Source organism: Rhyacophila brunnea, unplaced genomic scaffold, assembly GCF_057557595.1.
Source record: "Rhyacophila brunnea isolate RB1 unplaced genomic scaffold, BYU_Rbru_1.0 scaffold_18, whole genome shotgun sequence".
NCBI lineage: Eukaryota > Metazoa > Arthropoda > Insecta > Trichoptera > Rhyacophilidae > Rhyacophila > Rhyacophila brunnea.
Window position 1 is genome coordinate 23499929 of NW_028232837.1, and position 17278 is coordinate 23517206.

Consider the following 17278-nt stretch of genomic DNA (forward strand, 5'->3'; position numbering starts at 1 on the left):
AGGAAAGTAGCACCGCAGGCGACTTTTTTTACTATTAGAGCAAATTTGTGCAGTGTGTTAATCTAACTTAGCTGGTCGACCCACCACACCGGGCCCCTCCTATGCCCGGCCCCCCAGGCTAGAGCCCTGTCAGCCCCCCGCCTTATGGAGGCCATGATTCCAAATGTACAAAAACAAAAAAGTAGAACAAAACTGTTAGTTCAAAACTAAAATCCATGAGAATTTAAATTCAAATTCCATCAAGTACCTTCGGTCGATAGTATTAATATGAAAACCAATAAGTATGACTGACAAAGTTTAGTGTGCACTATTTATGCCTACCTCCACCCTTCGCCACTGGGTGCAGAACAGGTTGGTTTGGAGTGGGTCATTGCCCACTGAAGAAGGAAGCCGATACATTACACGACTGGTCCTACTTTTGGCCCCTCCCGTTGTCTATGGATGACCTGTCATTGTCTATAGAGTGCTTATACTGACATGTCTGTCGTGTTCACTTGTCGGAGTATTCTTAATTTCAGATTTCTTTCAGATTATTTTAACGTATCTTGGAGACCTTGGAGTTCATCTGATTTAGTGGTTATGTGTTATTAATAATTGGGAGTAACGATCAAAGTAAGTAAACTTCTTCTGTGTATCCGACCATGTCCGATCCTAATAGGATCATATGAGCCTCCACAGAGTAGAGGTTTGTATTAACAGATTATGTTTTTTACGAGAAATGGATGTCAGCCACTTGCTCAACCTATTAGGTCCATACCCTGACTCACACACAAATTGAAAAACAATATACATATTGTGTACTTGCCAGACCCAGGATTCGAACCTGGAACCCACGGCGTGATAGTCCAACGCTTAAGCCTAGCGGCCACCGTGTATAATAATATCATAATACACTAGGACGTTTGCCAATGTGACAGTCGATTCTAAACGACAATAACTAATAACTTATTTATACTCTTCAGTCATTATAGAATATCAAACTCTGCTTGCAAGTACGTTATCCATATATAGTATGGCAGTGGACCACTCGTTGCTTGTGCAAAAAGTTATGCTCAGGTTTTATTAATCTAAAGATGGCGGTGAGTGGGTATAATATGTTTGTGTTGTCTCATTCCCTAGTTTACCTTAAAAAAAAATAAAAAATAGCATAATATAATACTTATAACTTGTAATATAATATTTAGGTTGTAATCGAGGATTATTTTTGATGTCATCTTGGCAAATCTGCCGGTAAATATGCGATTGTGTGATGACTGATGACGTTCACTGTCGCGCTGTTCCAACAGCGAAATCTACAGTATTAATTACTGTTCTGATTAATGTTGGCAGTATCATCAAAAATACATACACTATTGTTTGCATCTCATTGAAAAAGATTTTCAGTTCTTTATAAGTGCTCATTGAAACAGAGCGGGTAATATACAGCCACTAACTGTTGTCAAAGAAAGTAATTCTTTCGTATCTGTGATAAAGTTACGAGATGTTTTAGTACAACAGTGATATAAATAGAAAAAAATACTTCACTGTTTAATTACCCAAAGTGTCTAAGTAAACGTTTTTGAAGTTTTTTGAAGACGTGCTACTGGGAAATGCATAAAAAGGTAATTAAATGAAATTAAAAATACTTTTAAAAAAAATGTTAAAATAAATAGCTGTTGAATTGAAGTGGACGAGTGATTATTAAATTACGTGGTATAAGTACAAAATATTGTCTCATTTTAATTAAATTTTCCAACAAGAATTGACAGTTAAAGAGAATATTATTATTAAAAGAGTCTTTTATATACACTCGTTCATATAAATTATTGTATTATTCATTGACGATTTTCTATAAAGCAGATGGTGTGGTTTATTTAATCAGAATAAGTATAGGAATATCTTAAAAAGTACATATTTTTCTAAACCTGATTGTAAAATATCTTGGAAATTTATTTTAATTAACGTACTTAATATTATAGTTTATCTTATCGATATTTTTTTTGTAAAGGAAATTCAAACCTGTACTGTCAGTGTCTAAAACTGCCACGATTCATATTTTTTTCATTCTAAAATGCCAAAAAAGCTCAAAATATATAAAATAATCCATATAATTTCATGTGAATACACTTTTAGTCGAGTTTTCTAAAAATATGTGTGCAATTCAAAATAAATGCATTCAATTTTCTTTTCATTTTTACGTATATTAATTATGTAACATATACTACGGTTAATTTGACAGACTCATAACACAGATAAGGCACCGGCTTTTCATCCAAGTACTCCAGTGTCGATTCATGAAAAGTTCACAATATGTTTATGTAATTTTCTCAAAACTTGATTATCTCTGTGATTGTTTGAATGCTTTTATTATTATAAAAAAACAGTTTCATATTATTATTAATTACATTGAGAATTATATTATACAGACTTAATATATATTATATAGAGAAACAATAATAATAATAAAAGGGTAAAACAAAATAAGTGATAAAATTTAACGATATAAATGTACATATAAACCAGTAAAATAATAATTATAAAGCAACTGATATACTAGGTTTCCCAAATTATATAAAATACCTCCTCCATTCCCCCCGATACCTCAATTCATATTGCATATTCGCTGACTCAGGTACTCAGTTGAACAGCACTAACATGTTTTATCAGTCAATTGACGACCGATCTCAGCCACCGTATTTAAAGTAGATGGTCCCCGGGGACCAAATGTCTTGAAACGCAGAGGACAGACTATATAATTATGTGACTCTACTGTTAGTACCTACTACTATCATTGAAAAGCATGGTGTTCTGTGGTGTTATTAATATTATGGTAGTAATAATACTAATAATAAATTAATACTCCTCTCCATTTTCCAATTATTCAGACTTATCTTCTCTTTCCTTTTGCATACAGAATTTTTATATATTTATATTCAAAGATAGAATTATAACAATCTTCTTTCACTCAATCAGTCCAAGAAAAATAGTAAATTTATTCAAAAACGAACAATTACTATTATATATATCACCTAATGAAGCTGATAAAAGTGATAATATACGAAGTTGTTTTTATATAATATCTAATTATGCAAATTACATATTATATCTTTAATAACATCTGTCTACACTTAGGTACATCACAGGTGTAGCTCCGGGTGTCACATTTAAAAAATTGATTGATTTAAATATTTAAAACAAAACGTCGTCTGGTTTTTCATGATACATTCCGTGTCTACAAATGTGCCTTTCATGGCTCCCACAAGGGGGGCTGATATGGCTCTAGCCTAGGGGCCCGGGCTCAGGGGGGCCGGGCGTGAGAGATCGACCAGCCAAGTGAGAGACCTTTAGAGTCCTAATAAGTATTGTGTTATTAAACCCAAGAGGAAAAATGGGAGAAAATCATCACTTTATTCAGTACGAAAATTGTTGAAAATAACCTTCTTTTATCCAGATAGAGAGACAATAAATATATTATAAAGTGAGACTGATTACTATGGCTAATGGATAAATCATCTGCAAGGGATTTTATGTTGCTAATTATTATTTTCAATCAACAATCACAAAAACCCCTAATAATAGTCAGTAATCAGACCAAAACCTAAAAAGACGTTACCACCTTATTTATTTTTATTGTTTTCTAGTTACCAATTCAAGCACACTATAAAGATAAATGTTCCGAAATAGTCATAAAGTATATTGCAATACAAAAGTTCCAAAGTATAATGATAATGTTATCTTTTTAGTGAGGCCCAAATAAACGAATGTACCAAATAAACAACAGAATTTGGTTTTATCCTGCAATTAAAAAGTTGCGTTATTTACCTCTCGGGTCCGTAACTTTTTTGGTAAAAAAACGGACATCCCACCTTTTACCTCTGACGTACCTACAGATAATAATAAATGGTTGTTGCTCTTATATAATGCAAACAACGTATTATTTACATAAAATGATAAACGAGCGGTTATCTCAAAGATGTTGTGATATAATTTTGAATATTTCCTGAATTGTATGATAAGAATATATATTTGACATATTCTATATTGTTCTCAAAATAAATGTACATTACTGTAGTCAGTAGTGCAACGTGCATCCATATTACTGCTGGTTATCTCCCATTAGACAGACAGACAGCCACGAGTCGGGATTTCATGTCGAGGGCGTAATTTTTATTACAACGTTTTTATTAGGTCGTATGCTTGTTTGTCCAGTACAAATCTTGCAATCGATTTTTCACTAACTTCCCGACTAGCTAGATATTTGAAACTTTTAGAATATATCAGAACGCGATGCCAATGCATTCTTTTAATACTTTTAGCCATCTTTAAGTAGAATTGAATTCATTTTCAGTTAATTCTGTTTTGTATGAAAAGTTATTTCGGAATAAATCCGTAATACAATCCACTATTATTGGATATGGGGTCCTAGCAACTAAATTATTAATATATACGTGCGTTACTATGGAAATCAATATGAAATATCAAAATGACATTTCAGTATTATTTATATCAAGTACAATTTTTTTTGATCGTTTAAGCTAGTCAAGTCAAGTTTATGTGAAAAGAAAATTTAAAAACGTTGTATATAAAAAGTTCTTTTTATGTTGTAATTATTTTACATAGGTTTTATAGTATATATTATTATATAATATCGTTACCTCAATACTACAACTAGATAACTCTGATTTGGTCATTGTTGGGATAATGAAATATAAACTTTACTTGATTAACTTAAATCTAGGCTAAAATTTTTATTTAAAATAAAAATAGAAAATTGTGCTCGTCTAATTGGGAACAATTAAATAATGTGAAAAAATGTTGTAGATATATATTATTTTATTTATCGTAGTAGATTTTTGGGTTTCCACCGTGTCCTTTTTCCTTCTTTACTCGACGTTTGTAAAAATTACTCAGATGGAATGTACAAGACAATTAGAATTTAAATTCAAATTACATCAAGAAGTATCCTTGGTAGATAGCAGTTTTTTTTTTAAATTGCATACCTACCTGCAATTTAATAAACATCATGCACCATATATACAACGTTTTTATTTGCTCGTATTCTTGTTTGTCCGGTGGTTGTTTGTCCAGTACAAATCTTATAATCGATTTTTAACTAACTTCCCGACTAGCTAGACATTTGAAACTTTTAGAATATATCGGAACAGGATGCCAATGTATTATTTAAATACTTTTAGCCATCTTTAAGCAGAATTGAATTCATTTTCAGTTATTTCTGTTTTGTATGGAAATTTATATCAAAAAAAATCCGTAAAAAGTAAAAGACTATTATTGGTTGCTAAGGGGGTGGTCCTAGTAACTGAATTATTAATATATACGTGCGTTACTATGGAAATCAAAATGAAATGTCAAAATGACATTTCAGTATTCTATATTTGTTTGTTTGTTTTTTATTTACTTCATATCAAGTACAAGTTTGAGCATATTGAGCATAATAATTCAAGAGAAAATTTAAAAACGTTGTATACCTATAAAAAAATCTTTTTATCTTGTAATTATTTTTATGTACTTGTCAGTACTGCCTTGTACCGTGTGCGTATATCGATAATTTCTTACAATATCAAACCAGATTACAGTCTTCTTGTCTAAAAATTAATAAATGTAAAAAATCCTAACACCACTGCACATTTATGTACTGAAATATGACTATATTCTAAAACATTAGAGCGAGAGGTTTAAAAGAATACTATTCTATGTAATAAAAATACTTTATGCAGTCATCAAATGTTTAAAATAAATATAAAGGATAATAAGGCTTCAAAATTATATAAATAGATTATCTACAACGTTTAAGGTATGTCCAGGATCATGCTTTGAAAATAGAAAAAAGCTCCATTTTGACCCACACTGGGCACGCCCGCCCTTGATTTTACGTTTTATTAAATTTATTCGCGTTAAGATGTTCCTTTTTTACTAATGACAATAATTATTAATACATTCAACATTACTATTATAATGTTAAAAAGAGAATAACAATAAATATTTACTTTATATCAAAATGTTAATGAGGCAACCCTTTTAATTTCTATATCTGTAGCGTCATTTGCAATAAATAAAATCTTCGCTGCATTGGATTTGTTTTTAAATCAACCGACCGATAGATAGTTGGTTAAGTTGGGTTAGGTTGAGTCTCAAAATCATTATGGCGCTAACTATCTTAAACTGAGAATCTATCTATCAGTCAGGAATATTTAAAACATTTTCTGGTGTCCCTCAGGGTTCAAACTTGGGTCCATTGTTGTTCACGATTTTTATAAATGACCTAGCAATGGTCATTAAAAATGCTATGTTTTTGGTGTTCGCTGATGACTTGAAACTCTTCATGGAGGTTGTCACCTTGGACGATTGTCGTCAGCTCCAACTTGATATAGATAATAATATATTAGATTGGGGCATGCATAACTAACTGGACTTCAATATTGATAAATACAATATTTTATCGTTTTCTTTGCGAGTATTATTTTTTCAATATTCGATGCATGGCAGAGCTATTTTGCGAATACCATCTGTAAGAGATCTTGTCATTGCGTTTGATAGTAAGCTGACATTTAGCGGTCATATGGCTGTCATTTGTAAAACGAAAAATGAGAACTCTGCCATTCTTGGTAGTATTGACCTGTGTGTCCCTGATAACTATCTTAGAAATCGGGAGCATCAGCTGTTTGTTCTCCCAAGGTGGAGGACTAAATTTCAATTGGTAATGCAAATTGGGAGGGCTATAATTCTGTTCAACCAAATTACTTAGGATATTGACATATTCCACCTGCGTAAATGAGTATAGGTGGGCGTTGTTTTATAAATTCTTAAAATAGGGTCTGCTTAGCTCATTCGGTGTAGGTACTTCCTTGTATCCAATTTATATATATTTTTTGTATTTACACTTTTATTCTGTTTAATAACTTTTATATAATACTGTTTTAATAATATTTCTTTGTTTCTAAATGCCATGTTGTGAACGTCTTAAATTAATAATACGCAATGCTCACTATGTGTAATTTTTTGAATTTGAATTTGAATAAATGTTTTTACTGGTAGGTAATTTAGAATTACCCCATGTTTAGGTAAGCATGGATCGAGCTATTGTAACAACCAAAAATGATTAACTCCACCAAACAACGTTATCGGTTACGATCCTTACCATAAGAAAATAATCAGTTAAATCACATTCTTTGGTTAAAATACATTAATTTGTAATTAAATAAACATTAAGTAGATATGAACGTAGGTATGAGACATAGCGATAATGGTTTTTACGTATTTTGACAGTTACTTATCTTATGACGTGATTTAAATGGTTATCTTGTACAATTTATGACGATCTGTGATAAAACATTGTGATTTTATCTGTTGTCGTTGCTAAATTAAATATATTATTTACTAACTATTAAATAATCTTTATATTAATATCTCATATTATCAGGTATTGAGCAGCACAGTGGGCACATAGTAATAGCCAATAATTATTGCATTATTGTTGAATGAAATAACATTGACATAAATCATACATTTTAAAATAATCATTTTTCTAGTGTTGTATAAAAACACAGGGTCAATAATAGGTAGGTACCGCGTCACAGTACTAACATTGAAGTTAAAGTCCCTCCACCAAACCCGCCCCGTACCACCCTCGGTCTTAATCGAGAGTATCACGGGACCCATCAATTGGTGATGTGAAGCATCTAAGAATTGGCCTGGGAGTGTCCTGGGAGAAGATGCCCAAGACTTAGATTGCTACGCTCAAAGTGAGCTCTGACTGAGTTTACTGAGTTTACTCTAATGCAAAGTGCCAGGGAGAGAAAAAGCACATGGAAATTACTAAAAAGAAAATGAACCTACTTGTTTATTAAATTAAAGAACGAAGCTAATCATACAGGCAGTCCGACCTGGTTGCTACTAAGGCCAATTATCTTGCTTTCAAAAAATTTGCGGCGTCTTACTACGGGCGTGAAGATCTCTTCACATAAATTTTGCTGCCACAGTACTAACAATCCTGATAAATCAATAATAAATTTATATAGTACCAATCAACTCAAATCATTAGCTGAATCACTAGGCTTCTCATGAGTTCGTTCGCTGATCGATACACATTAAATTACGTCTCTAATTTTTACCACGTTTTTCTTAGCTCGTATTCTTGTTTGTCCGGTGGTTGTTTATCCAGTACAAATCTTGCAATCGATTTTTAACTAACTTCCCGACTAGCTAGATATTTGAAACTTTTATAATATTATCAGAACACGATGCCAATGCATTATTTTAATACTTTTAACCGTCTTCAAGTAGAATTTAATTCATTTTCAGTTAATTCTGTTTTGTATGAAAAGTTATTTCGGAAGAAATCCGTAAAAAGTAAAACACTATCGGTCCTAGCAACTAAATTATTAATATATACGTGCGTTACTATGGAAATCATAAAGACATTTCAGTATTCTATATTTGTTTGTTTGTTGCAAAATAGCAAAAAAAAATAATTTGTTGACAATTGCCTTATTTGTCCTAAATTATTAATACATAGAATTGTCAAGTTTATATGATTCAACAGAAAATTTAAAAACGTGGGATATAAAAAAATCTTTTTATCTTGTAATTATTCTATTAGAGTGAACGTTGTTCATCGGATCATAAACTCATCTGAGCAGCTAATTTTGTACAAAAAAAAATGTGCCCAAATATTCACATCTTTTGCGAAGATAAATGAACTCGTCAAATTCGTATGCCGCGAAAGAACAAGAAAGTAATTATTTTATTATGTAATTACATAATATTATGATTCCCGATGTTGGTACGTGTAACATAATAATGTAGGTAATTGTTTAGTATATTTAGACAAACCAAAAATCTGGTTTCGCATAGTATTAAATTAAATATAATATTAAATCTTTGTATACGGAGGTTCTAAACATTTATATATCACGGCGTGGGCTAACTGTGAGCTCACGTGACGTGTATTGTTGTTTTTATTTAATAATATGGTTGGAATGGTATGGAGAGGTGCATGCTGGGCATAACGCGAAAGGACAAAAAGAGGAGTGAGTGGATAAGAAAGCAGACAAGGGCTTGCGATGTAATAGAGTTTATTAAAAGTCTTAAATGGAGATGGGCTGGACACATAGCTCGAAGAAGAGACAATCGTTGGACAAATCTAGTCATCCAGTGGTATCCAAAAAGTATAAAACGTCCGCAAGTTAGACCTAGAGGCCGCTGGATCGATGAAATGATAAAGTTCTGCGGAAGTACGTGGCAACGCAATGCACAGGACCGAGAGAAGTGGAAGCAGATTGAAGAGGCCTTCATCCAGCAGCAGATAGATTCAGGCTGATGGTGATGAATAGTTTTTGTATAACATTTTAACTACCCCCTATCAAAAATATTGAATTGCAGATACGAGGTGTTAATGTTAGAACATCGATACCTTATAATCCATCCACATAATTTGATACACATTATAAGAACCGGTTTCCAGGTAAAACTATTTCGGGTACATATTGGCTGGCTCACATCTAAGAACTTCGTAATTATCTACTTCAAGTAGCATAAACATGGCCAAACAATTTTCAAATAATTCTATTATTTATTTTATCAAAACTGTCAAACTATTTACTATTACATTTTATTAATAATTACAAGATAATAAGAACTTTTTATATACAACGTTTTTAAATTTTCTGTTCAATTATTATGCTCAATATGCTCAACTTGTAATTGATATGAAATAAATAAAAAAACAAACAAACAAATATAGAATACTGAAATGTCATTTTGATTTCTATAGTAACGCATGTATATATTAATAATTTAGTTGCTAAGACCACCCACTTAGCAACCAATAATAGTGGATTGGATTACGGATTTCTTCCGAAATAACTTTTCATACAAAACAGAATTAACTGAAAATGAATTAAATTCTACTTAAAGATGGTTAAAAGTATTAAAAGAATGCATTGGCATCGTGTTCTGATATATTCTAATTATATTTCAAATGTCTAGCTAGTCTGGAAGTTAGTTAAAAATCGATTGCAAGATTTGTACTGGTTAAACAACCACCGGACAAATAAGAATACGAGGTAATAAAAACGTTGTAAAAATAAAAGTGTCTGACGAAATTACATAAGTATCTAATAACAATATTATCATTCCCAAAACTTACTAATACGTTTACCGTGCATGGATTTATTGCTGACAGTACGTATTATCGGTTATACGTTTGAGTTACGCACGGCGCTCACCCCCCGCCGAACGCTGTCCACTCAGGCCGTACATTTATTTTTACTTCACCTTCATCGTGTCCAGTTTGTATGCAGTTTCACATATGATGCCTCATCGTGAGATATTATATTGGAAACCCATGGCCGTATAGCATTGAAATCAAATTCATATCTAAATAAAACACTTAAAAATACGTAATAAAACGTCCCTAATACAAGGGAAATACAATCATATAGTATATATTTATACAAATTTTAATAATATCAGCGTTATTATCATATTTTTGATATCGATCAATATCAAATTAACGTTCTTATTGAATCTAATAAAATTTGAACACTACTCTCTGCAATGCCTAACGATCATTTTTTGATCTTATTGCTATACAACCACTTATTCGTCACAATAAACTGTGATACAGCTAAATGTAATACTTACGTAGGTACCACAGAACAGATAATAAATAGAACTCCAATAGGCAATATACCAATACAGTAAATTTTGACGCAGGGTTTGGAATGTGTAAGTGTCCTACGAAAATTAACCACGCAGTGTGTGTAATACACCAATATTAAATAAGCGTCAATGCATAAACCGAGAGCGGTTGTCAGTATTCGACGTATGATGTATTCTTGACACGTGTTTAAATTTATCCTGTATTCTTCCTTACTCGAGATTGGTTGCCTGTTTCTCCTTACCTGTTAGGTATTTCAGTTCCCATTATTTCTGAGTTCACTGTTTCGTACAATTATTTCAGTGGTTCTTAACCTGGTTCGATCGAACCCCATGGGTTCGGTGAGTCAGTCTCAGGGGTTCGGCGGAGGTCAAGACACACACCCGACTCATATGACTCAGATGAGCTTGCAAAGTCTCTCGACGGATTATTATGTTTTTGTTTTTGTGTGAAAATCATGTTTTAATGGTTTTGTTCTTTGAACACAGTGATGTTGATGCACAGTTCATTTTGTGTACCAGTAAAATAAATACATATTTTTTTCTTTCTTTATTTGGAAGCAATTGAGCTCTTCTCTGAATGGAAGGCTATTCTGCTTTACAATGGTTTACAAAAGTATACATACATTTTTTTAACGACAGGAATAAATAGTTACATTATTAATGATACAGAATTACATTTTTGTTACACTATACACTAGACATTTACGTTACATTTTTGGAGAAATTCATGTACAATTTTCATAACTGAAATATTTGGTTTTGCCAGGAACGAATTAATCGTAAAAGAAGGGTATAACCTGCATTTTCCCAACTTATTCAATAACACTTCTCTCTCCAGGTCATAGGCATCACATTGCCAGACAATGTGGTTAAGATCTTGAGTGGGATGTCCACACTGACACTGAGGGCTATCTACCACTTTAATTTTGTACAATGATTCGTTGAGACTGTAATGCCCTGTCCTGCTTCTAGCTATTGTCACTATTACATCTCGCTTTATTTTACAATGTTTACTAAACCAAGTTTTAGGAAATCTACTATAATAGTTTTGATAGTAGTGTGTTCCTTTTTCTTTCCCAAGATTTTCTAAATATTTGCCGTTAGTTTCGCTCATTGTTTGTTTAAACTGGGCTTTAAAATTTGTGTATGGAATTCCTATATTTTCTGATGGGTATTTTACAGATTTTTTTGCCAATTGATCAGCAATTTCATTGCCATTAATTCCTTTATGTGCTGGAATCCAGTATATCTGTATATTTGTACCGTGTTCGTTACTATTGCTAAATTTGGAAATGTTGGTTCTAATATCATATTATGTTTTGAATTTGAAAAAAAAAATATATATTTTATTTTTCCAATTAAGAAGGGTTCGGTGAATGCGCATATGAAACTGGTGGGGGTCAGTACCTCCAACAAGGTTAAGAACCACTGAATTATTTACAATATGTATCCATTTTCATAAATTTAAACCCCATCTGTATAATATATATGACGGCTTTCTTCAATATATTTGATATCATAACTACATACCTACTCAATGTATGTTATGAGGTCTTGAATCTCTTACTTAATGATTTTATGTGTATTACTAATATTATTTGAATAAATTGTATTTTTGTGCGCGAGACAAGCTACACAACAGTTTTTCGTATCAGTGATGTCGTCTAACGACACGTTAGTGCCGCCGAGCTCAAACGGCTGGCTTTACGTTCATTGTTGCATCGGTGTATAGGTACTGTATAATATTAAGTTATTTAAGATTTTTATACAACGTCTGGAAATTCCTCAGCTATACGTTGTATCTAGGTATATAAGTAAAATAAAGATAATTAAAACAAAAAACTATTAACTACAAAAGTATTAAATAATACTCAATTCTAACATAAGATAATAATAATATCTTTGGAATACTTCCAAATATTTTTTTATATAAGCTATTTTAGATATTCATAGACTTTTCCTAATATTCAAACTTGTGACGTTTCTTTGTGCCTATACTATCATATGTTTCTTTGTTTATGTTTGTGTTGATATTTCAATATTATCGAAATCTCAATTATTTTGAATATATTATAATCTAATTTATGTATACTGTTTGAAGTGTAGTATTAGTTATGTTATAACAGTAGTGGTGTGTCTACGCTAGTATCTGTTAAATGTCATCGGATCTGGTGCACATTAATTGTGTAATTATTAATAGCAATGTCGCAAATATCATTGAATTTTAAAATAGTGCTTATACATAACAGATAATAAATAGAATTCCGATAGGCTATATACCAATACAATAAATTTTGACGCAGGGTTTTGAATATGTTAGTGACCTACGAAAATGAACCACGCATTATATACCTACATACAATAGTGTGTGTAATACATAGATATTTAATGAGCGTCAATGCATAAACCGAGAGCAGTTGTCGGTATTCAACGTATGACGTATTCTTGACAAGATGCACTAGTGAACCTTTCGGTAAGTGTAATTTGTACGAAGTAAAATTGGCCGAAACTATTTAGGATGATTCAAAAATGACAGAAAAACAAGCCGAATGAACTTAGCGGGTCTTGGCCGAAGCGAAAATTTGTAGGAATTTAAAAAAATAAGTTTTTAAATAGTAGGCAAATACACAGGTATTTAAAATATTATAGAAAATATCTTTAAATATAAGTAGGTAGGTAACTACTGGAAGCATTCAGAATGACCAAACGGTGACTTACTTACAGTAATTATTAAGTATTTGGACATAATACGTATTCAGTTCTCTGAATAACATTTCATTACATCACCATGTTAGATCCTAAGATCCTCATATGGGTATCCACAGAATGAAGGATGTATTAACAGATTTCAATCTATTAGATTCATACTATGTGTTCAAATACACATTAAAAAACTGCATGTGAATATTTTTTTTCAAATATAATATATCGTAACAATCTATGAAAATTATTTTTCTGCCATTCGTGAATCGGTCTGATGGTTTCTGCCAGTTTTCATTCGCACAAGTGATTTCGTGCAAATTACCAGACGTATATTAAGGGCAGCTCCAGAGAATATTGTCAAAAGACACACTTAACGCTGTCACACTCCTCGTGACAATGGTGATGATCAGGGAACTCAGAAATAATGGGAACTGAAATACACAACGGGTAAGGCGATAGCAGGTAACCGACTCAAGTAAGGATGAATCCGGGTTAAACTTACACACGTGTCTAGAATACGTTTAACGTCCAATACTAAAAACTGCTCTCGGTTTATGCATTTACGCTCATTACGTGCATAATGCGTGCTTCATTTTCGTAGAATACTCACACATTCCTATTGGCATTCTATTTATTATCTGTTCTGTGGTGATGATTATTTATCTTACAAGCATTGCTCGCACAGATGAGTGGACAAAATGCCCTCAGCTGAATTCGTAGATAGCAGGTTCGAGAACCAGGAGTAAATTAGTGTACATATATTAAAAACTATCAAGACTTTTAAAACTGTTTTTATATTTTCAGATACTGACACGAATATAGTAACTGAATATATCTAAATGAGCTGAAACTTTGTATCGATTAATTTATTTAATAAGTACAAACCAAAGACAATTAATTTAAAATGAATACGAAAGAAATGAATTTGGAAGACGCCTTGATGCTGACAGGTATTTTTTTTTTTTTTAATTTGAACAATATAATATTATTCTTCACCTTGAAATGCTATATACTTCATCTGTCGTGAAAATGTCGTGATAATCGGTAGGAAAGGTAATTTGAACAAACCAACATTATATCGTTGTAGATGTCAGTTGAGACAAAGTATGAAAAGGAAATCAAATAAACATATTTTGATTTATATCTATATTAGTTTAAGTATACCTAAGTTTTAAATTTAGAACCATCTATTCTTCTGTTAATACGCGGTACACTATTTTAATCGCAGTCAGGAGATAGAGTCAATTCAAAGTGCTATATTTCAATTAATTACAATTATAATATTTGATTCAGTAAACCTTGAAATGATTTATTCAAGATCATTCCTTGTGATACGGTGGCATGTGTTTAGTTTAATACATAATATATTATAAGAAATATATCCTGAACAATGGTAAATGTCTTATCTAATCACAATAATAAACTAATTAATTAAATAAAAATAGATTAAATAAAGTACTTTATTAAAACTGAAACTATGTGATTGGTAAGTTATATATTATTATAACATTTATATAATTTGAAAACAGTTTAGATAATAATATACACATAATATAAAAAAAATCATTGAAAAAATACAACGCCCGACGGGACTTGAAACCATATCGAGCATCCTATATAATTACGATGAAATTAACTAGTCGTTTTTATATCTTGAAATGCTTATCAAATGGTAAAGCAAATTCCAGTAGATACGGATTCAAGTCTCGTCGGGCGTCGTATTTTTTATGTATGTTCAATATAAAAAATATTACATTCTCAAATTTGTGAATTATTCGTTGAATTTAAAATTTAAAAAAATGTTTTATTATACTTGCACTTGCATAATTAAAAAAAAAAATTATTCAACGAAAAATTTGTTGGGGGAGAACAATCATATAAGTCAAAGAAATCTTTCACTAATTTTTAAAAATTATCATTTTAAAATTGGTCATTGATTTTTTATGCACATTATTTCTTTTAGAAAAATATAAAATAATACAATAATAAAAACAATTTAAAAAAATCGTAAAATTCGACTTATGTGTTTGTTCCCCCAGTCTCGCTATGTAAAGAGGTTGTTAATGCAACACTAACTCTGTGAAGGCCCTTATACTCAGCTTTTAAACTAAAATCGTTTTTAGCTATTCGCCCTTATTGGCCCCATATTGAAATATATTGTATTTTTTCCAGATACAGGATTGAATTCGCATTTTTATGAGTTCAAAGACGGGCGTTCTACAACATACTACTATACCACCGTATTAAACGCATAGTATTAAATTTAATATTTTCTTTTCAGGGTTCGGAAAATTCAACGTATCTCTTCTGTTATTGTGCGGAACAATATTGGTAGGAATGATATTTGAAACATTGGGACTTAGCTTTATAATCCCGGCGGCACAATGTGACCTCAGCTTGACTACGGCACAGAAGGGCTGGTTGGGAGCTATACCATTCGCTGGTAGGTTGGATTATTTTTCATCTTTTGGCTTAAGGCATGCGCACACGACAATAATTACTTGCAGCAGCAGTATTGCCAACTATTATAACCAGATACGGTTAGAAAGTAAGCTAGATGGCAAAAAAGTGCTAGATTTTCTCAATATAAAAAAATAACAAGAAATCAGCATTTCAAAACAATAAGTCATAATTAAATAAACGAATAATGTAACATTCTTTTTATTGAACATACATAATTTGAGAACACTTGTGAGAAATATATAACCAATAAAAAAAATCTTTTTTTTTAAATACTTACAATAAAAAAATAACGCAATATAGAAAGCGCTTCAGAGAGTGTTGTAATAACCATTAGTTAAAATTCGTCGCAATTAGATAAGATTCTTATAGCATAGTGGTCAATACACGTGGTCGCGCATCCCGAGAGACCTAGGTTTGAATCCTGCTGGATTTCGTATTTTTTTCTATTAGTTATAATATATTTCTCAGAAGCGTTTTCAAAGTATGTAAGTCATAATTATTTTCATAAGAACTAAGATTAAAAAAATATTGTTTAGATGCTAACAAAAAAATCATAAGTACAACTAAAAATTATTAAGTAAGTTTTATATTGTACTGTGTTAAATTCAGTTTATCGGTAATAGGTATATTACATAGAAAAGGCCAGCTCGTTCGAACAAATCTGGTGTATTGAAGCTTTTCCATGAGAAATTTGAAGCTGCATATTATGGTACTAAAGCATAACTGCATAATTGGTACGCTAAATTAGACGCATATTAAATACCAGATCTGGCAATAAAAACGTCAAATTGGCAACGCAGTCTAACAGGTTGCAGCGACTGGTAGGTGAGTGGTTACGTCTATCATCAGTATCTATTCATTTCTAGAAGTGTAGGCGTGTAGGTGGGAAAACCACGGATGTCAGAGTGGTGATGACAACGGAGAGCCATGGACTTGAGAATACCTCATGTATTTTTTTTTTACCATGTCCGATCGTTATAAGATTATATGGGCATACACAGAGTGTAAGTTTGTATTAAGAGATTTTTTTGTTTTTACGAGAAATTAATGATAGCCAATAGATATCAGGTTAATACGCTAACTCCAAACACAAATTAAAAAACAATATGTGTATTTGCCAGACCAATGACCTGAACATGGGATCTACGATATCGTCGGTGTTTTGTAAAAAGGGCGAATCAACCAAAATGCTACTTTACAGGAGGAGGGTTTTTAACTTTTGACATTTATTTGTTTTTTACCTGTAGATGATTATAAATATCTAACAAGTTTATAATAAAGCTTAGAAAGAATACTGTCATTATAATAGGTATTATTATATAATATTTTAAATGGCCTAATATGTCACATTTGCTTTTTATTTCGTAATTTTAATTAATTTAATTTTAGTCGATTATCGTTTTCAAGTACTTTCCTGTGGAGATAAAAATTCTCCGTTTTTACACAACAAAGC

The 17278-nt window shown here is 31.5% G+C and overlaps 1 protein-coding gene across 3 annotated transcripts in view; it reads left to right on the forward strand.

Annotated features, from left to right (window-relative positions):
• The first annotated feature begins 940 nt into the window (after positions 1-940).
• LOC147073336 (synaptic vesicle glycoprotein 2B-like) overlaps positions 941-17278 on the forward strand; it is a 37445-nt gene continuing 21107 nt past the window's right edge. The window contains exons 1-3 of one of the 3 annotated variants that reach the window (XM_085945430.1): positions 941-1079; positions 14167-14312; positions 15644-15805. In XM_085945430.1, the coding sequence (XP_085801556.1) occupies positions 14267-14312; positions 15644-15805 (208 nt within the window). In that variant the 5' untranslated portion in view covers positions 941-1079; positions 14167-14266. Of the gene's footprint in view, positions 1080-1294; positions 1602-12328; positions 12392-14166; positions 14313-15643; positions 15806-17278 lie in introns of those variants that run through there. The other 2 variants (XM_085945431.1, XM_085945429.1) reach the window with 2 other exon arrangements.